This window comes from Periplaneta americana, chromosome 4 (assembly GCF_040183065.1).
Source record: "Periplaneta americana isolate PAMFEO1 chromosome 4, P.americana_PAMFEO1_priV1, whole genome shotgun sequence".
Lineage (NCBI taxonomy): Eukaryota > Metazoa > Arthropoda > Insecta > Blattodea > Blattidae > Periplaneta > Periplaneta americana.
In genome coordinates, this window is record NC_091120.1 from 100,215,206 (window position 1) to 100,234,628 (window position 19,423).

General features: G+C 36.0%; 1 protein-coding gene and 1 non-coding gene across 8 annotated transcripts in view; both read left to right on the forward strand.

The window, feature by feature from the left end:
- ATP8B (ATPase phospholipid transporting 8B) overlaps nt 1-19,423 on the forward strand; it is a 634,707-nt gene that overhangs the window by 543,036 nt on the left and 72,248 nt on the right. For all 7 annotated transcript variants that reach the window (XM_069823802.1, XM_069823803.1, XM_069823800.1 and 4 more), the window contains 6 exons: nt 6,307-6,518; nt 8,705-8,867; nt 12,466-12,558; nt 13,475-13,637; nt 14,457-14,566; nt 19,128-19,319. In XM_069823802.1, the coding sequence (XP_069679903.1) occupies nt 6,307-6,518; nt 8,705-8,867; nt 12,466-12,558; nt 13,475-13,637; nt 14,457-14,566; nt 19,128-19,319 (933 nt within the window). The remainder of the gene's footprint in view (nt 1-6,306; nt 6,519-8,704; nt 8,868-12,465; nt 12,559-13,474; nt 13,638-14,456; nt 14,567-19,127; nt 19,320-19,423) is intronic.
- On the forward strand, nt 12,196-12,302 carry LOC138698993 (U6 spliceosomal RNA). Its single transcript, XR_011331990.1, has one exon. It is a non-coding gene; the product is annotated as a U6 spliceosomal RNA (small nuclear RNA).

Below are 19,423 nucleotides of genomic sequence, written 5' to 3' on the forward strand. Positions count from 1 at the left end.
TATCCACAGATAGAAAAAAACTGTAATAAAATTAATATACTGAGGTTCGTAAATAATGAAGTGAAATATTGATATTGATCTTTACACTAGATCCTAGTGAAATAGGGAGGAAGAAGAAAATAGGAGGCAGAGAGAAGAACGAAATATAAGCTGGAATAAATGTAGTATGAGAAGGGAAAGTGATTGCTGTAAAAAAGATTTAAAAACAGTAAATTATGTAATTTTAAACATTTACTTATTATTTAAACACTATTTAAATATCTACCATCTGTTAGTTCCATACTTTACTTAGGTTCCTTCCAGCATTCTATTCTTACTAACATAAATATAAATATCCCATCTTACTCGTCCTACTTTACGGTATATTCTATTGATCATTATTACTCTTTCAAAATATCATACGTAAATTTTAACTGCCTATCCAATTTAAAATCACTTTACTAACATTTCCTATTTAACACTTCACACAGTTTTACTTATTGGGATCCTCTTCTTTCTAATACACGTCATCATTATAATAATCTTGCTAAATCTTGACATGAGTATCACGTTCACTTCAGTTTTATCATCCATTCCTTAACTTGGCTCTGATTGACTGGACGGTGTGACTTTTGGTGTTCCAAATAAGTACTTTAGTACGTTTCTTGGCATCTCTCAGTGCAGTCCCTACCCGGAGATCTGATTGAGGGACTATTTTACCTCCGGAGAATTTTACACTGAGGGATTCCATGTATCATAAGCAGTGAAAAATATAGTGGGACTGCGTTGGTGTTAATGCAGCTTCTGTGGGTACCTCTTTGTTACTTGTTAGCTTAAACAACAAGTTTAAGCCCCTTCACCACGACTAGCAACAGGCATCTGTAATGAACACCGATCAAAATACCCCTCATTTCTCGTGAAAAACAACTGAATAGACTACAGTGGACTATAGTGGACTTTATGTTGTCGGCAAACATCTGGATACATTAAGAAGATTGATTGATCCATTCCTTAACCTCAAGCAACACTCATGATAAACTATATCTAACAATTGAATTGGTCATTTGTAAAACCACATGAGTCACAGAAAATTAGTTTCGAGAAAAATAGAAAAAACTACCTATAGTTAATGGATTTTCTGTTAGGTCTGTGAAATTTTTACAGGAGAACCATACATTGGTATGTCTGATTACAAAAGCATTGTATCTTAATTATCTCATTTCATATCACCTTAAAATATTTTTTAATTTCTTGAACTCATGTTATTTTAACAAGTACCAATAATAACAACTCCAGTATCCTGACAAAATATGGAGTCTATTGTTTGTTATAATGTGAAATACATTATTGTACAGTTTTCAATCAATTTATATTGTTATGTTTATTTCATATTCAAAATGATTCATATCATTCACAAATTAAATTCAAAATATGATACCCGACTTAAAAAAAAGTTATTCGTGAGTAATTAATTTTCATAGCAGTGTGTCGCATGTTTAATGGCAATGCATGAGTACAGACATATCATTGGTTCACAATAAGAAAATAACATAAATTTCATATTATCCCTCCAAAAAAAGACAGTGTTTCTTGCTTTGAGATCTCTCTTCGAGAACTTTTTCTCTGTATATCATGCACTTCTACAAGTCCTTGAAGGTACACAGGTACACATCTTGTTCATTTTTGCTTTCAAATGACGTAGTTTTATTAAAATGTCTATTCTATGTGGTACAGGTACTTTCATAGATTGATTGATAGATTGATAGACTGTTGATTATTTTTTCTTCTACAGAACTCTTGGAACTACACTCACTGTCCAACACCTTGACAAAGAAGTGCATGATAGTAAATGCGTAAGAATTCAATATTTTAAGATATTATAGAATGCTTAGTAATAATCGGACTCGTGTTGTTTTGACTGGAAATGATGCCCCTGTCCATAGTGCTTCCTATAGTAATGGTAACTCATTTTCGTAAAAATGTGGACTCATGTGGTTTTACAAAATGACCGATTCAATTGTAACTACTCTCACTAATATCACCTTTCAAAACTTCCCTACATAATCTTCTAAGATTTACTTCTTTATCATAAACTTCTACCGATAGCTACATTAATTAACTAGACAATGTTTTAAATTTCCCTTCATCCATTTCAATTCTATAACTTCCTAACTGACCTCTATATCCAAGATCTTCTAAACACACTTTCACCACACGAACACGATTTACCAATAGTATATCACCAAACTACAATGTTACATATCCTTTCTGATATTTTATTTATTTCATACTGCTCATGCATCAACTTTAATTCTACCAGTCAGCGATAAAATACTGCCCTGTGGTGACGAAAGGATCCTTGTCGAATCCTGACATCTTTTCTGAAAGCTATCTGCACCTTACCTTGATCTCCTCTAAAGTTCTCTTGTTTCTGATTCTTGGCTTCTGCTTCTTGCTGACTCAGGTTGTCTAGACCATATGTTGCTGCATTGTCCTGCTCGGTCGACTACTTCACTTGGCTTAGCAGATTCCTGACTGGGTCCTGCTCGGTCATCACTTTTGTCCATCAGCTGTCTGGTCTCCGATGTTGTCTTTAATCTCGTCCATACTTCATTCTGCTGACTCAATTGTTCTTCGCCTTCATGAACCAACTTACCTCTAATCTCTTCTGGTTGTTCGCTATTCAATCTAATAGGTGACGAAATATGTACAGAATTATTTTTCTTTCTCGTTGGGTAATTTCTACCATCGGATACCTGCGATTTCTGTGAATTAAAGTTCCTATGACAATACTCTTAAGTCATACAGGTTTTCATTTATCTTTATTTTATCTTTCACTAAGATCGCAAACTGACCTCTTGATCTCACCTCTTTCATAAATTATAGTAACATCTTTCTCTTACTCTTTGTTTTCACACTGTAATCCTGCTCAAATTTTAAATTCTTACCTCTCAGCATATTCAAGTGATTCAAGATAAATATTTTTGTTCTCATACTTGTAAATTTCATTAGTATGGGACGATTTTTCCCCCTTCCAATTCTGTAGGCTTCTTCAATCTGACCATTGATCAGGTTTAGGCCAAAAATCTCATTACACAGATGAGTTACTAAATTGTATGCTTCTATTCCATTTTCATGCCGGTCTTCCTTCATTCCAAAAATAATTAAGTTTTTCTTCCTCAGTTGGAATTCGAAATGTTTTATCTTGTTCTGCAGTTGGTCGTTCTTTTATTGAAGTTTTTTTATGCTCTCAGTATTGTTCACAATTTCTTCCTTCAATCTGGATAATAATATTATATATGAATTCGAATTATTATTTAATACAACAAATTCACTTCAATTTATTAGGCTTGAAGTACAGAAATACATTAGACAATGTCAAACACTAAAATAAAACATTTAATTCATCATCATCATCCAAACAAGTATAAGACCCAAGGCCTGTTATGGTCTCAGTGAGTCATTCTCGCGGTTCTTCTTCCCCCCCTCTTTTTTTTTTGACGGCCTAAAGATCTCTTCTTTTGGGGACGGTATTGAAGCATGGCTGTTGGAAGTCTATTCCGATTCATTCGTTGGACATGATACTCGTACTTGTTTATAAACTGTGAGACTGGTTGTAATTGAAGTTCTTGCATGATATCCTCATTTCTTTTGTGGTCCAAGTGACTATATTATATATATTCTAGTGTTGCTCTCATAAATTTCATTTCACAGGCCGTTATTCTGCTCATATCAGTATTTCTCATTGTCCATGTTTCAGTTGCGTAACATAGTACAAGTCTAGCTAAGGTTTTATACAAATGTATTTTTGTGTGTCGCTGTATTAGGGAAGGCTTCATAATTTTGTTGATTATTCGTTAATTAAAATTGAAATTAAAACATTTTTGCATAGTATAAAACGGATTAGATAGTAATCAATTCTGGACTTTCTCTTTGAAAGGTCTAATGATCAGATCCTTCCACACTAAAGTAAGTCTGTTAAATAAGTATATACCCATTACTACATGACTATTTTGAGTCCGTTTAGGCATAAAAATGGTACGTCAGTATTATTGTCACTCCATAAGTTATAATTTATTATGTAATTCACCTTTAATATAATATGGTTCACTATTTTTCTTAATATGTAATAAGAGCTTCTAAAATACACACACACACACACAGATATATATATATATAAATTAAAGATAGTCCTAATTCCTTCTCGAACAAAGAGAGGTCGACAAGAACTTTTATTTGCTATAAAGCTACAAGATGTGGGCCTTTTGGCTGTTTGACTCGTGTGTCATACAGAGTCAAATGTGGCAGTGACTATTCCTTTGAGCTAATATGCAACAGTAAAATCCATAGATGGTTTTTGTTCGATTGAGAACAATTATTTATTTACTGTTCCCAATGTTCACTGCCTCCTGATGTACTAATTAATGGAGATATATATATATATATATATATATATATATATATATATATATATATATATGTTTTTGCCTCTACTTTGACCATGTCTCATTTGTGACATTTTTATTACTATGTGATTAACACTGAGGCAGATTGTGTAATGACATGTCAAGTGCATTGGCATTTGCTTTCTCCTTTTCTGAAGAATGCGTGTAATATGAGCATTCAAGTAGTTGCCATTGACCCAGGATAGGATCTTATACGAGGCGCATCCAGAAAGTAAGTTTCCCGATTTTTTCCCCTTGAAAGTAAACATAATTAGCCGTGTCAATTGCACATGCGTAACAGATCTATGACGTATCAATCATATGCCAGGCGGACAGGTCCCACCTGGTGCCTGTAGCGTGGCAGCAGTGATCCGAAATGGAAGCTCTTATTCCTTCTCCCGCCGCCTGCGAGGTTCGGTCAGTGATAAAGTTCTTTAATGCACAAAGTATTGCGCCAATTGAAATTCATCGGCAGCTCTGTCTGTCAGATCTATGGGCCGAACATCATGAGTAAGCAGATGGTGCATCACTGGTGTAGGCAGGTTTCCGAAGGCTGTCAAAGTGTCCATGATGAAGAGCGCAGTGGGCGACCGTCCCTCATCAATGATGATTGTGTTGAGCTGGTGCGGCAGTGCATCATGGAGAACCGTTGCTTCACGATTACGGAGCTGAGCAGCCATTTTCCGCAGATATCGCGATCCTTGTTGCATGAGATTGTCACTAAGCACCTGCTGTTCAAAAAAGTGTGTGCCAGGTGGGTGCCGAAAAACCTGACACCCGAACACAAAATGCAACATTTAGGAGCAGCACTGACATTTCTGCAACGGTATCACGATGACGGCGACGAGTTCCTCGACAGGATCGTCATGGGCGATGAGACTTGGATTTCGCACTTCACCCCGGAAACCAAGCAGCAGTCAATGCATTGGTGGCATAGTGGATCTCCGGTCAGGACGAAATTCAAACCGACGCTGTCGGTACTGAAAGTGATGTGCATGGTGTTCTGGGACAGGAGGGCATTCTGCTCATTGACTTCCTTCCAAGAGGTGAAACAGTGAACGCTGACCATTACTGTGAAACACTGCGAAAATTGCGATGTGCCATTCAAAACAAGAGGCGTGGAATGCTGCAGGTGTTGTGCTCCTCCATGACAATGCTCGTCCACATACTGCTCAGTGCACAGCAGCTGTTTTGACAGAATTTAGCTGGGAGTTGTTTGATCATCCACCCTACAGTCCTGATCTTGCTCCCAGCGATTTTCACGTTTTCTTGCACCTCAAGAAATTCCTGTCCTCCGGTGAGCGTTTTGGCAACGACGAAGAGCTGAAGACGTCTGTCACACACTGGTTCCATTCACAGGCGGCAGAGTTCTACGACAGAGGGATACAAAAGTTGATCCCACGATATGTCAAGTGTCTCAATTCTGATGGTGGCTATATTGAAAAATAGCTGAAACATTGCTGTACCTGTTGCCAATAAATGTTTTCCTGAAAGTGTGTGTTCTTTTTTTTTTTTTAAATAGGGAAGCTTACTTTCTGGATGCGCTTTGTATTTAACATTTTTACTTCGGAATATGTATTATATAACTTTCTCGTGTTAAATTCTATCGTACCTGGTTTACATGTGTTGACCTATTATTGATCTTCTTCAGAACTCCTGAGTTCTGAGTTCAGAGTTCTGAAGAAGACCAATAATAGGTCGAAACATGTAAACCAGGTATGATAGAATTTAACACGAGAAAGTCATATAATGCATGTTCCGAAGTGATGTAGTGTTAAAAGTTGTGTAATCAAGATGTATAACATTTTTATTCTAACTTTCCCTTTTCATTTCCACTTTATTCATTGACTTATTTTTTACCAGTTTTGTTGTGGTGTTTCAGATTGTGTTCTTCCTGCTGTCCATGTGCCTGTTCTGTATGATAGCTTGTGGGATCTGGGAGACTATCACAGGTGTGAACTTCCAGGAATACCTTCCCTGGGACACACTGGTCCCTACAGAGCCACTCAGCGGCGCAACTGTCATTGCTCTCCTTGTCTTCTTCTCCTATGCCATAGTGCTCAACACCGTGGTGCCTATATCTCTCTATGTCAGGTACAAACGAGATTGAAACTTGTTGGAGGATTATTATTATTATTATTATTATTATTATTATTATTATTATTATTATTATTATTATTATTATTATTATTATTAGGTATTTTAGAAAACTTTTTCATTTAAAATAGACGTCTTTTCACTTGGAAAATTGGAAAAAAATATATACGAGTATATCTTATTGTCTTGGTATCAATGGATTTTGCTGTATACTTTAATGAGTTGCTACATATTTGAATTAAAAAGTGAAAATAAATTAACCATAGGCAATAGAAAATATTGCTTTCAGTACTGATTCAAAATGCTAATCTACTGAATCATAAGCATCATCATCATCATCATCATCATCATCATCATAAAACCACCACCACCACCACCACCACCACCACCACCACCATCATCAAACTGAAATTTTCATAGTAATTTACATAGAAATGCCATATCTTTGGTCTTTTGGAAAGATGATCTTTATTATACAGAGAGATTTTTCCCTACCTGCGGGAAATTCACCGTCCTTTCTAGTGAACGAGAATGCTAAGATTCCCGCCACAAAGAAGCTGTAATAGTTCAGCAGGTGGATGGGCGAGAGAACAGTTGTTTTGCAAGCATTATTCATAGAGTAATTCTGACCATATGGAAGCAACATGACGCAGTCTGGCAGGAAAACAATCTATTTTCCACGTGTTATTCGTATTTATAAGAATACACCCTACTCTATTATCTCCTGGCCTAGTTGCCTCATAAGTGGTATCTTGTTGATATCACTTGTGAGGTTCAGACCTGTCTTCGGACAGTTGACTAAACAACAACAACTGTAACACCCATTTACAAAAAAGTTCACTTTGTTGTCAGAATTGCTCTGTTGCGATTCATGCACTTGCATTGTTTTATATGGCGTCAATTTCAGTAACTTTGTTGCGACTCTCGCTGATGACTTATATATACCAACCTCCTGCGCTAAACATTTGAGAAATTTTCGCAGCAAATACTCTAACCCAGCACTAATTCTGTTTAACTTTCTTCATTGAGAACTCTGCAGCGCAGCTGAAGTCTCTTATCAATTAAGAAGCCAGTCTCTCTTAAATTCGTACAGTAACTATTTCCCATATACTCGTTGAATTTGAAACCTCAGAATCTGGGAATCCTGCCTGGAATTTCCTTCTCACTGTTGCTACAGACTCTGTTTTTACAAAATTATCATATAAAAAACCTCACTGTTTTAACATGTATTTGCTACGAGCCATTTGAACTCATTCGACTGTACTGTACCTGCCAAGACGTAGGCTGAAAAACGAGTGTACAGTATACGAATAACATGGACGAAACAACTGTTTGCTCGCCAGACAGCCTCATATTGCTTCATTGTGGTGAAAATGATCTATGAATAAAACATGTTGTTCTCCTGCCTTCGCTCCTGCCTGCCTATTACTGTTTCCATGTGTCGGGAATCACATCATTCTCGTCCACTGGATGGAAGAGTGAATTCCCTGTAGGCATGGAAAACCACTGAGTAGTTCCTCTCAGCTTTCCGCACCATTGATAAAGATGACTGTGAACTATTTAAAAATAGTGGAATGATATCAGAAGAGATGGTAGTATTTGGAGAAAACCTGCCTCCAAACCATCTTTGTCTGACACGAATTGAAGTTGTATTGGGTGAAATTCGAACTCAAATCAGTACCCTATATACATACCGGTATATATTTTTTTTATTATTGTTATTTCAAAGTTAATACTGATTGTGTATATGTATTCAATCTCTCTTTTCTACGTAATTATGTTTATTATTATTTTTAAGTTCATATTTGTATACTGGTATGTATTTTTTCTGTATATGATTTGATCCTGGTTGAGTGGAAGAAAAGGCCTGATGGCCTTAACTCTGCCAGGGAAAATAAAACTATTATTATTATTATTATTATTATTATTATTATTATTATTATTATTATCCTAGCTATTTACTTAATGCCACGCCTTGCTGGATGGATACTCTTGGCTTTTAAGTAAGAATTTGTAATGTTTATGATGTTTCTCTATTGAGAGTTTATTTCGTTCAACAGTGGTTTTTATACAGTAGCATGGTTTTGATTGACCATAAATCATAATTAATATTATTGTTAGAATGTGAGAATACAGAACACTTGTTATACAGTATCTAATCTTTCTATATTGGTTTATTTCAGTGTGGAAGTTATCAGATTTGCACAGAGCTTTCTTATTAATTGGGATGAGAAGATGCACTACGAAAAGACCAATACATCAGCCAAGGCGCGTACAACCACGCTCAATGAGGAACTGGGTCAAATTGAGTACATCTTCTCAGACAAGACTGGAACTCTAACACAGGTAATATTATGTTTATCTTTTTGATGCAAGAAGAACCTGCATTTTGGCATTGACTCTTCTGCAATGTGTCATAATAATTCGTGAAAAAAGTTGGCAGGTCTTTCACTGCAAACCCAGCATTCTCCAATCTTTCCTGTTTTCTGTCTTCCTCTTAGTCCCTACGTAGGATCCTTTTATTTTGTAAATCGTGAAAAAAAAAAAAAAGTCTGTATTTAAACATGTAAATCGTGAAGAAAATTTTGAATTTAATAAACATGGAAATCATTTTATCGATCATCACATTTAGTAGCACTTTACTAATTGGATTTTGTCACTAGTACGGCACAGCTTCATTCAAATTTAACCTAGAAAAAATTTTCGCTGGCAGGAAAACGCCGACCTTGATGAGCAAACCAGTATTAATAGTTAAGAACATATATCAATATAATTAATTATTTATTCCGTCTTACAGCTTGAGCATTGGTTATATATAAAACAAAACACTTATGCTTCACATCATGTTGTATTAACGAATAGGCACCAGTGAGTTAGATGCTGTTGTTGAGAGAGGTTGATATTCATTGAATAGTGTTTCGAGCGCCATTTAAATTATTTCGCGAGTCTGTTTGTGGTAAAACTAATACTTTACAATATTCTGGTATAGTTTAGATCATGGAAGGACAGAAAAAAAAGCAGCAGTCTTGTACAAGCAAGCGAAGGATTTAATTTAAAAGGTAACGCTTACATCAAGAAGGAAGCGTCTGCTGGCAGGCCAGTGTGCCGTGTTGCCAAGTGCTGTGAGCAAACAGCAGAAGCGTCCAGCATGAGTGTTAGAACCCTGCAATGCAGTGTTTGAGAAAGGAAAATATCGGAAAACGCTTCTGGTAGTGCAGTGTTTCGTTCTCCTGGCAAAACGAGGCAAAAGGAGAAACTGGTAACTGGAATGGACGAATTCGACTATAGTAAAGTTGTGAAATTTTATGATAGGCGAACTTTCCTACCGCAAAAAAAATTGGTGTCCAGAATGAAGGAAGCGACGGGATATGAGGATAATGAATTGTCCATCCTAAGAATTTTTGAAGTCCTTGGGATTTAAATATCACAGATGTAACGACGGCAGAAAATTTCTGATGGAGAGAATGATATTTCTGCAGCGAGAATAATGTTTCTCAGAACAATGCATGAGATAAGGGCTTCAAGAATTAAAAATATTTATTACGTGAATGAAACGTGGCTTAATCAAAATCATAGTCGGAAACAAAGCTGGCAGAATAGTGACAATTCTGGAGGCATGAAGGTTCCTACTGGTAAAGGTGGCCGAATAATAATATGTCATGCTGCATCAGCCACAACAGGATTTATTCCACAAAGTAAATTAGTGTTTAGGTCTAAATCAAATACTGATTATCATGGAGAAATGAATGTGGAATGTTTCAAGATGTAGGTTACGACGCAGTTTCTTCCTTGTCTCGCACCACAGTCGATTATTGTAATTGACAGCGTCCCCTATCATTCTGTTGTAGAGAACAACCTCTGACTTTCAGTTCTATGAAGAGTGACATAATAGCCTGGTTGCTTACAAACAATGTGCCTCATTCTCATAAGCAGACACGGGTAGAATTATTGCAGTTGATGAAAATATATAAGCCCCAGATGAAGCTGTATGAACACGATGGCGTTGCGAGATGTTATGAACACAGAGTTGTTAGATTATCGTCCTATCACTGCCAATACAATGTCATTGAACTCATTTGGGCACAAGTAGAGTGATGTGTGGCTGAACATAACAAAACATTTAAAACGGCAGACATTGAAGTTTTGTTCGAGGAGGCTCTTCTTATGGATGCAACATCGTGAGAAAATTTTATACATCACGTCGAGAAGCTTCAGGAGGAGGATTATGAGAAGGAATTGCCCGTCATAACATCTTGGAGTCAGTAATCATTAATTTGGTTGATTCTGATTCAGACTCTTCAGACTCCAACGAAGAAGACGAAGATTCATAATAAATAATGAGGTAAATAGAATGTTATAAACATTTTTAAGAGTTACTTTTAGTTTCCTTTTTTATCATTTATAAATGTTCATATTCCGAATTTCGGTTTCGTATATAGCCTATATATTTCTGCCTGAAGAGATACAAAGATTCCGCAATTTTGGTGGTGTTCGTATTGATGATGTCATTATAATTGAAAATGGCGTTGAGCATATGAAAGATACCTGGTATAATTTTTGTCTGTATGTAACAAATATATTACATATTATAAATTCCACTAAAATTAGATTCAAGTATGAATATTATATATGCCTTATAGATAAAATTGCATTCTTCTCTTTACAAATCAATCAATACATAGTATTTAGACTTATTTAAGTTACCACATTTCAAACCATCTTCTTGTATTTACATCCCATTTCGATATTACAACCTTTGTCTTTAACCTGCTAACTTCACTAACGCAGCAACATTGCAGAAAGTAGCTCTTTCTCTCTCAGTGCGGCCTACTGCCAAGTTACATGACGGATACTATAGTTACGGTACTTTACAATAACCCTATGCTTAATTGCAGAAATAATTTTTTGTTTTATATATCATATATGTAATATATTAATGGTTTTCTTCAGTCTAAAGACATAACTTTCTTTCTTCAGTGATTTTGGTTCATATAAACTTTTCATTCTTTAACAATAAAAATTGAAATGGAATGGAAAACTTCCAAGTACCTGGGCAATAGATGCTGCTGCTGCTGCTGCTGCTGCTGCTGCTGCTGCTGCTGCCGCTGCTGCCGCTGCTGCCGCTGCTGCCGCTGCTGCCGCTGCTGCTGCTGCTGCTGCTGCTGCTGCTGCTGCCGCCGCCGCTGCCGCCGCCGCCGCCGCCGCCGCCGCTGCCGCTGCCGCTGCCGCTGCCGCTGCCGCTGCTGCTGCTGCTGCTGCTGCTGCTGCTGCTGCTGCTGCTGCCGCTGCCGCTGCCGCTGCCGCTGCCGCTGCCGCTGCCGCTGCCGCTGCCGCTGCCGCTGCCGCTGCCGCTGCCGCTGCCGCTGCCGCTGCCGCTGCCGCTGCCGCTGCCGCTGCCGCTGCCGCTGCCGCTGCCGCTGCCGCTGCCGCTGCCGCTGCCGCTGCCGCTGCCGCTGCCGCTGCCGCTGCCGCTGCCGCTGCCGCTGCCGCTGCCGCTGCCGCTGCCGCTGCCGCTGCCGCTGCCGCTGCCGCTGCCGCTGCCGCTGCCGCTGCCGCTGCCGCTGCCGCTGCCGCTGCCGCTGCCGCTGCTGCTGCTGCTGGATTGGCTCAGGTATCTACGATAGCTCAGAGCTTAAGTGCCCGACTAGTAATGAAAAGATCTAGTTCGTGTTTTGTACTTTTGTGGTACCTATACTATAATTGTAATGATACAGAGAAGATTAGTATGGTCTCAGCACAGGGATCAATGATAAATTAATTCGCTTGGTGTTACAAACTTCTTTCATCTTAATGTACTCATTCTTCAGTATTGTTAACAACAAAGGGAGGCTTTTTGTAAATGAAAGAACTTATTATGTAGTGTCATATACAAGTTCATAATATGAAGTCCTTGAATGATATGAATGATGCCCTATTTTATTCACTGACGTCTTTCTCTTTTCAGAACATAATGACATTCAACAAATGTTCGATAGCCGGAAAATGTTACGGTGATCTCATAGATGAAGCAACAAACGAAGTGTTAGAGATTACTGAAGTAAGTACAGTACAATAATGTTGTAATCCACACTGTACAACAGGAGACAAAAGTAATGAACTGACTCTTGGAGGTCATTGGATAGCGCAATTCACAGATAATGTCCATGAGAAGATCTAATTTTTATATTAAAGAGTGCCGGTTCAAGCCTCAGCCCCGCGGTTTTTCTTTTTTTATTTTATTTCCTGAATAACGTTAAAATGGAGTTTTACAGAGTTTTGGGATTAATGTTTCAGTTTGTTTAACAAATAATGGAATAATTATTGTCCAACTCTTATGGGTTATTATTAGACTTGACCTATATAATAATAATAATAATAATAATAATAATAATAATAATAATAATTATAGTAATTGGGAAATAGTTAATCTTCCATACCACCTCATTCTAGTGCCGAGGTCAAAGTATGGGGCTCTACCGCCATGCCCCCCCCCCAAGTGCCTTCATGGATGGTAAAGGGGATACCTTTACCTTTATTACTTTTTTATTAGTGATATCAAGATATATAGAATTTTGTTAGTGCATTTTCATTGGTATATTTTAAGCTTTTTAAAGGCATACTTGCTTGCACATTTAGTAAGTTTTTAGGGTATGAACTTTCTGGTCCTAATCCTTACAAATAGATACCAGTGCTATAAGAATAATAAACCGTACATAAAACTATGTTTAACAGAAATAGAGATTATTTATATGAAATGAAGTAGTCAAAAATATTAACGTTTTCTTGTATTTATTATAAATAATGTAGGGATACGTATTCAGTTAAGATGACTGTTTATATAGAATACCTACATATGTATTACATTTATCCAGTACTGTTTCTCTTCTAAGATATACTGATTCCTTGTTTTCTGCAATACGTGGCCTTTTCACAATAAAACCAAATAAATGTGACATTGTACTGTTTGTTTTCAGAACACACCACCTTTGGACTTTTCTTGGAATGATAACTATGAACCTGAGTTTCGGTTTTACGATTCTTCTCTGATGGATGCAGTTCGGGGGAACAGTCATGATGTGCATAGCTTCTTTCGTTTGTTGGCGTTGTGTCATACTGTTATGCCTGAAGAGAGAAATGGTATGTAAATACTTATTTATTCTTCATAGCACTAGGTGATTAGCTAATTAAAGAAAAAAACATATGATCCCTTTTGCCCATGGACAACAGAAGAATGTGTGAGCCCACAATGCAATCATCCCAAGTTCCTTCTGCGATGGGGAGATATCATTCACAAACAGTACACTATCAGTAAGAGAAATTTGCCTACTGAGACGAAAGGAGTTAGAGGTAGAATCATTTCTAACGTCTATACCGTTATTTAGTGGTAATAGGTTGGATATTTACTGTTATGTGAAATATGAAATTAATGAATAACATTAAAGATGGACAAAGAGTTAAAAATTATTATTTCTGTTGGGATTAAATTACTAAAACACTTCAATGCACTTTACTTTTTTTTTCTTTTACTAATGGTGGACAAGTATTTGAGTGTTTATCATTCACCCATGTGAAGCCAAATATGTAGACCAGTTTACCAATAGAGTCTGTGCCCAGGGTGTGCAGAAGGAGGCTGGTCTACACAACACCCGCGATAAGATGAGATGATGATGGATGCCACAGGGGAACCAGAGCTCCTGGAGAAAACCCCTGTGTTACCTGAACCACGAGCTTGCCCAACTCAAATTATAAATTGGGGGTACACCTCAGATCGAACCCGGGTCCACAGGATTAGAAGTCCAGTGCTCTAGCCACTAGACTACCATGGCGGCTACTTTACTTAATATAAACGGCTATAAACTTTTTATCTTACAAGAAAATCCAGTGTTGATATTTTATATTTGTAAATCATCTTACTACAAATGGTAATGTATGTTAACTAACATTGGTTTATTCTAGGTAAATTGGAGTATCAAGCACAATCACCAGATGAGGCAGCATTGGTGTCAGCTGCACGGAACTTTGGTTTTGTGTTCAAGGAACGTAGTCCTAATAGTATAACAATAGAGGTAAGAACAATATTGTTTTCAGATTTTTTGTCTTACTCTATAAAATAAAAGCCCAAAACAACAACTGAATAGACTACAGTGGACTATAGTGGACTTTATGTTGTCAGCAAACAGCTGGATACATTAAGAAGATTGATTGATAAAATAAAAGGCTAGATTAAAAAAATATATATTTTCCTGTTCACTAGACACACATCGACTTTTACTTCAATAAAGAATGTATGCAAATTCAACCGAAATGGCCGCCTTCATACAGCAGTCATCTCAGTAAACATTCTCCTACCCCCCCACAAACTGATTTAATTTCTATGAAATCTTTGTTGATATCCCTCAATTTCAACAGTCATGTCTGATTGAGATCAGTGGCCACATCACTTTTATAGACTCATCTCTACCATAACTTTTAAAAGTACTCTATTTTTTCTGCCCACGATATAAAAATTTACTGTTTCAAATTACAATTCTCACTAAGATACTAAATGTACTTTATCTACAAAGTAAATTTTTCCACAACAATGGATGATGTCTATATGCGCCTAATTCAAAGAATGTAATTGTTTTTTAATTATACACATTCAATGAGCTGTCTTTTAATTGAAAAACGGGAAATTGTGCAGCTCAAAGTAATGTACAGAATGTTCAGAAATTCACTGTGTACTTCCACTGTGAGCTTATAAAAATAGATGTTGAAAATGACATCCACGAGCATAGAAATATATGAAAAATTAATGCATGAGAATGTAAAAATAAGTAATGCAATATTTTATTAAACAATAAAAAATTAATTCCAGAATGTCCACGAATGAAATCTGTCTCACTTTTTTTATTATATATGGGACATGATTGTTTGGCTTCACACTATATCAAATAAATATTTTTCCTGCTCCTAATTGTTTACTTTGTAAAGGAGATAATATTATAATGGATACGACACATGTCAAGAATTGTAAAAATTTAACAACTACAGATCTGTCATGATACTGGGAAGCAAGAAGGCAAATGGAAGAACTCCAATACTCTGAGGATTAGCAACCAACCAATCAATCAACCATATCCACGAGCATCAATATAGGCCTGGACCAGTTTTATTTTATTTTCAAACACTTTCATAAATTCCTGTTGTAAAATGCTCCTTATATATGCGGTTATTGCAGAGGCCATTGATTCTTAGAGATGAACTGTTCTCAAGAAATCTGAATCAAAGTTTTATAGATTTGTCAGTTGTTTGTACAGTATGCTGTCGTATTGGAATCATGCATACTGTACTTTATTTCATCTTCAAGTTGGTCATTGAAATTGTACAGAATGTCAGAACAGTAATGTTCACTGTTGATTGTTTCATTAAAGAAAATAAAACCAACAAAGCGACACCTGGAAATGTCAACTCACACTCCAAGTTTCTGATTATGTACTAGTGTGGCATGTAAACTTTTGAGGATTATCTGATGACCATAGTAATGTGTTCTGTGAATTGAAATACCTGAGAAGGTGAAACCAAGCCTCGTCCATATAAAAGTAACATCAAGCACATTAACACTTCTCTTTCAAATGAAATTTTGAAACTATTCGCAGTAGCTTAATCACCTTTTATTCTTTTTTAACAGCTTTATGCGTTTTTGCAAGACTGAGATCGATCTCTTATTCTAACGTGTGTAATAATTTTGACTGGATCTGTATCATAGTCAGAAATATCCAGTAATTTGTCCTCTGTCAGTTTAGATAGTTTCCCACTCCATTCAATGTCTCCCACTGAGCCTTTTTCACAGAATTTATCGATAAGCACACGAACTGCATTATGATGTGGATTTGGTGTTTCTGAAAAGTTCTGCTGCATTAATTCTGTATACCTCACCTTCTTGAAACACATATTCGACAAGAAAAACACATTCTTGTATGGAAAGAATTAAAATTATGGCAGCTACTTGATAGAATGCAGCAATTGCGGGAATTATTGATGAAACTTAGACTTTCCAACAGATAAGGTTGAAAGTAATCAATATAATTTTATTCAGGAATCAACGAGGGCATCACTTTGGAATTGTAGCAACTGGAAAAAAAAAAAAGATCTCTATTTGGATCCTACGAATGCACAGTGACTTTATAAATGTTCTGTAGAAGTAGGAGAAACAAACAGCACCGAAGAATTTTTTTATAAATGTGTTCAAAATATTTGTAATGAATGTTTATTATTTTTACTGTATGTATGAGTTTGTGTGTGCACACAAAACATTCACGGCTTTTACATGAGTAGATACTTCCTTAATAAAATATATTAATTTAAAGAACATTACCAGTACTTTATTTCATGAAGGATATTGTATTGGCCCGAATGTAGTATGACTGCGAATATAATACAACTCCAAGTTTTCAGATGTTCTACATGGAGAAATAAAAATATCTCAATAGAATATAATACGACCTATACTTTGAAAATGTTATACAATGAAAAAAATTACAAATTTAAAGTTATTTTCAAGTTTCAGTTACAGTCTTTAGCAAAATCCTCTTTTAGTTATCACTTCCAGTCTACTTCTACTTCTTCTTCTTCTTCTTCTTCTTCTTCTTCTTCTTCTTCTTCTTCTTTTTTCTCTCCATCCTTCTCTTATTGCCTCATCTGAACTGGATCTGGAATCTTCTTCAGATTGGGAATCCTCCCACAAATTGTCATCCTCACTGCCATCCATGTTATTAGAAATACTGAAATTTTTAAACTTTTGACAATTGACTCACTGCTAATCCTGTTCCATGGGCCAATAATTGCACACACTTGTTTTTTTTTTTTTCAATTCGACTGTTGGGTTCAGAGCATGGTCCCTTTAAAGCAACCAGTCTTCATATTCTCTGTACAGGTTATCCCTGAAGATTTTATTAACAAAAATGTTTAGCATGTGAAGTGGAATTGTCATCTCCCTTGGGATAATGAAAAAATAAGTGTTCATTTCTACTATCTGTTTCTTGATTTTGTCAGTTGTATGACAACGAAATAAGTTAATAAAGACGTGGTTGTCATCCCCACACAACTCTAAGATAGTCAGCCACCAACTCATCAGTCAGAACTTCTCCTGTATTCGAAATATGAACCAGGATGTAATCATTCTTTAGAAGGATTTTCCGTTTTATAATTACATATACTGGCAGTCAGGTCATTCTATAAAGTAGACTTCTTTTACGACTTAAATGAGCTAGGCTATGATTATAATAGCCTACTCATACAGTTTTCAGACAGCTGTTTTTATGCAAAATAACATTGTACTAGTTTTTATGCAAAAAACATTATACTAGACTCGGACAAATAAGGTATTTCAAATAGTAATTTCAAATCACAATGATATGAATAAATGTTTTTGTTAATGTAATTGCTTCTATATAAAATATTTTAAAATATAGTACCGGTAATACATGCAATTAATTATACTTTTTACTTGGGCATAACCAGTTTATATGTAAGTGAAAACAATATTCTTCGTTCTTCATGCCATTTGCAATACAGTATAACCTCACCAGTTCGGACTCATGTGGGGGAAAATCCAGTCTGAATTAATGAAAGTCCAAATTATAGAGAATTTACTGGAACAGGATTATTTCAACAATTACAAAACTGATGATATTATTTAATTACTAACTTAGTATTTAATAATTCTATTTTACAAACATATGGATCACAAAATATTAATTAGAAAAAACGAGTCTGAAATAATTCTTTAGTCTAAGTCACTTACTGCATGGGAAGTACATACTGTAACTAGCTTTTATAAACATATGGAGTCCATACCTGTGGAATAGTGGTTAGCGCGGCTGGCCGCGAAACCAGGTGATCTGGGTTTGAATCCCATACGGGACAAGTTACCTGGTTGAGGTTTTCTTCCGGGGTTTTCCCTCAACCCAAGATGAGCAAATGCTGAGTAAATATCAGTGCTGGACCCCAGACTCATTTCACCGGCATTATCACCTTCATTTCATTCAGACGCTAAATAACCTGAGATATTGATACAGCATTGTAAAATAATTCACAAAAAAAAAGTAAAAAAAAAAAAAGTAAATATATGGAATACAAAACATTAATTAAAAATAAATGAGTTTGAAGAAGTTCTTTCGTCCAAGTCAATCACTGCAAAGGAAGTGCATACTATAACTAGCTTTTACAAAAATTTGGAATACAAAACATTAATTAAAAAAGAAATGAGTTTGAATTCCTAAGTCAAGTACTGCACAGGAAGTACTAGTGTTGGAATTTTCAGACTTTGATGTAACGAAAGAGGTAAGTGTTGTCTGGTCTCTCTACTGTGCTGTTCTTCAGGTACTTCATGACGCAGTTCTTATTGTTTGAATTAGAGTCCACAAATTCAATTAATGTATCTAAATGAATCTTATGTTGAGCAATTTGAATTTATCTCAATATTTTTCATTCCTTGCATTACTTCTATCTTCAACGTGTGGAAAATTATCTCCAAATGTCTTTCTTCTGTTAAAAAAAAAGAGTTGTCCGAATTACAGGGAGTTCACTGTATGTCATTTAGTGAATCTAAAATTTAATACTAATGCATTTTTATCTCTTTGACAGGTAATGGGGAAGAGAGAAGTTTATGAGCTGTTATGTATATTAGATTTTAACAACGTACGAAAACGAATGTCAGTAATATTAAGAAGAAATGGAAAATTAAGACTATACTGTAAAGGTGCTGATAATGTCATCTATGAACGGCTTAAAGATGGTAGTGGTGAAATCAAAGCTAAAACTCAGGAACACTTGAATGTAAGTAAACTTACCTTAAAAATGTTTCTCTTTAGGAATACTTTGAATACTTCACTCACTATCTTATTCATTTACAAATTCGTTAAGATTTTCTTTAGATGTTT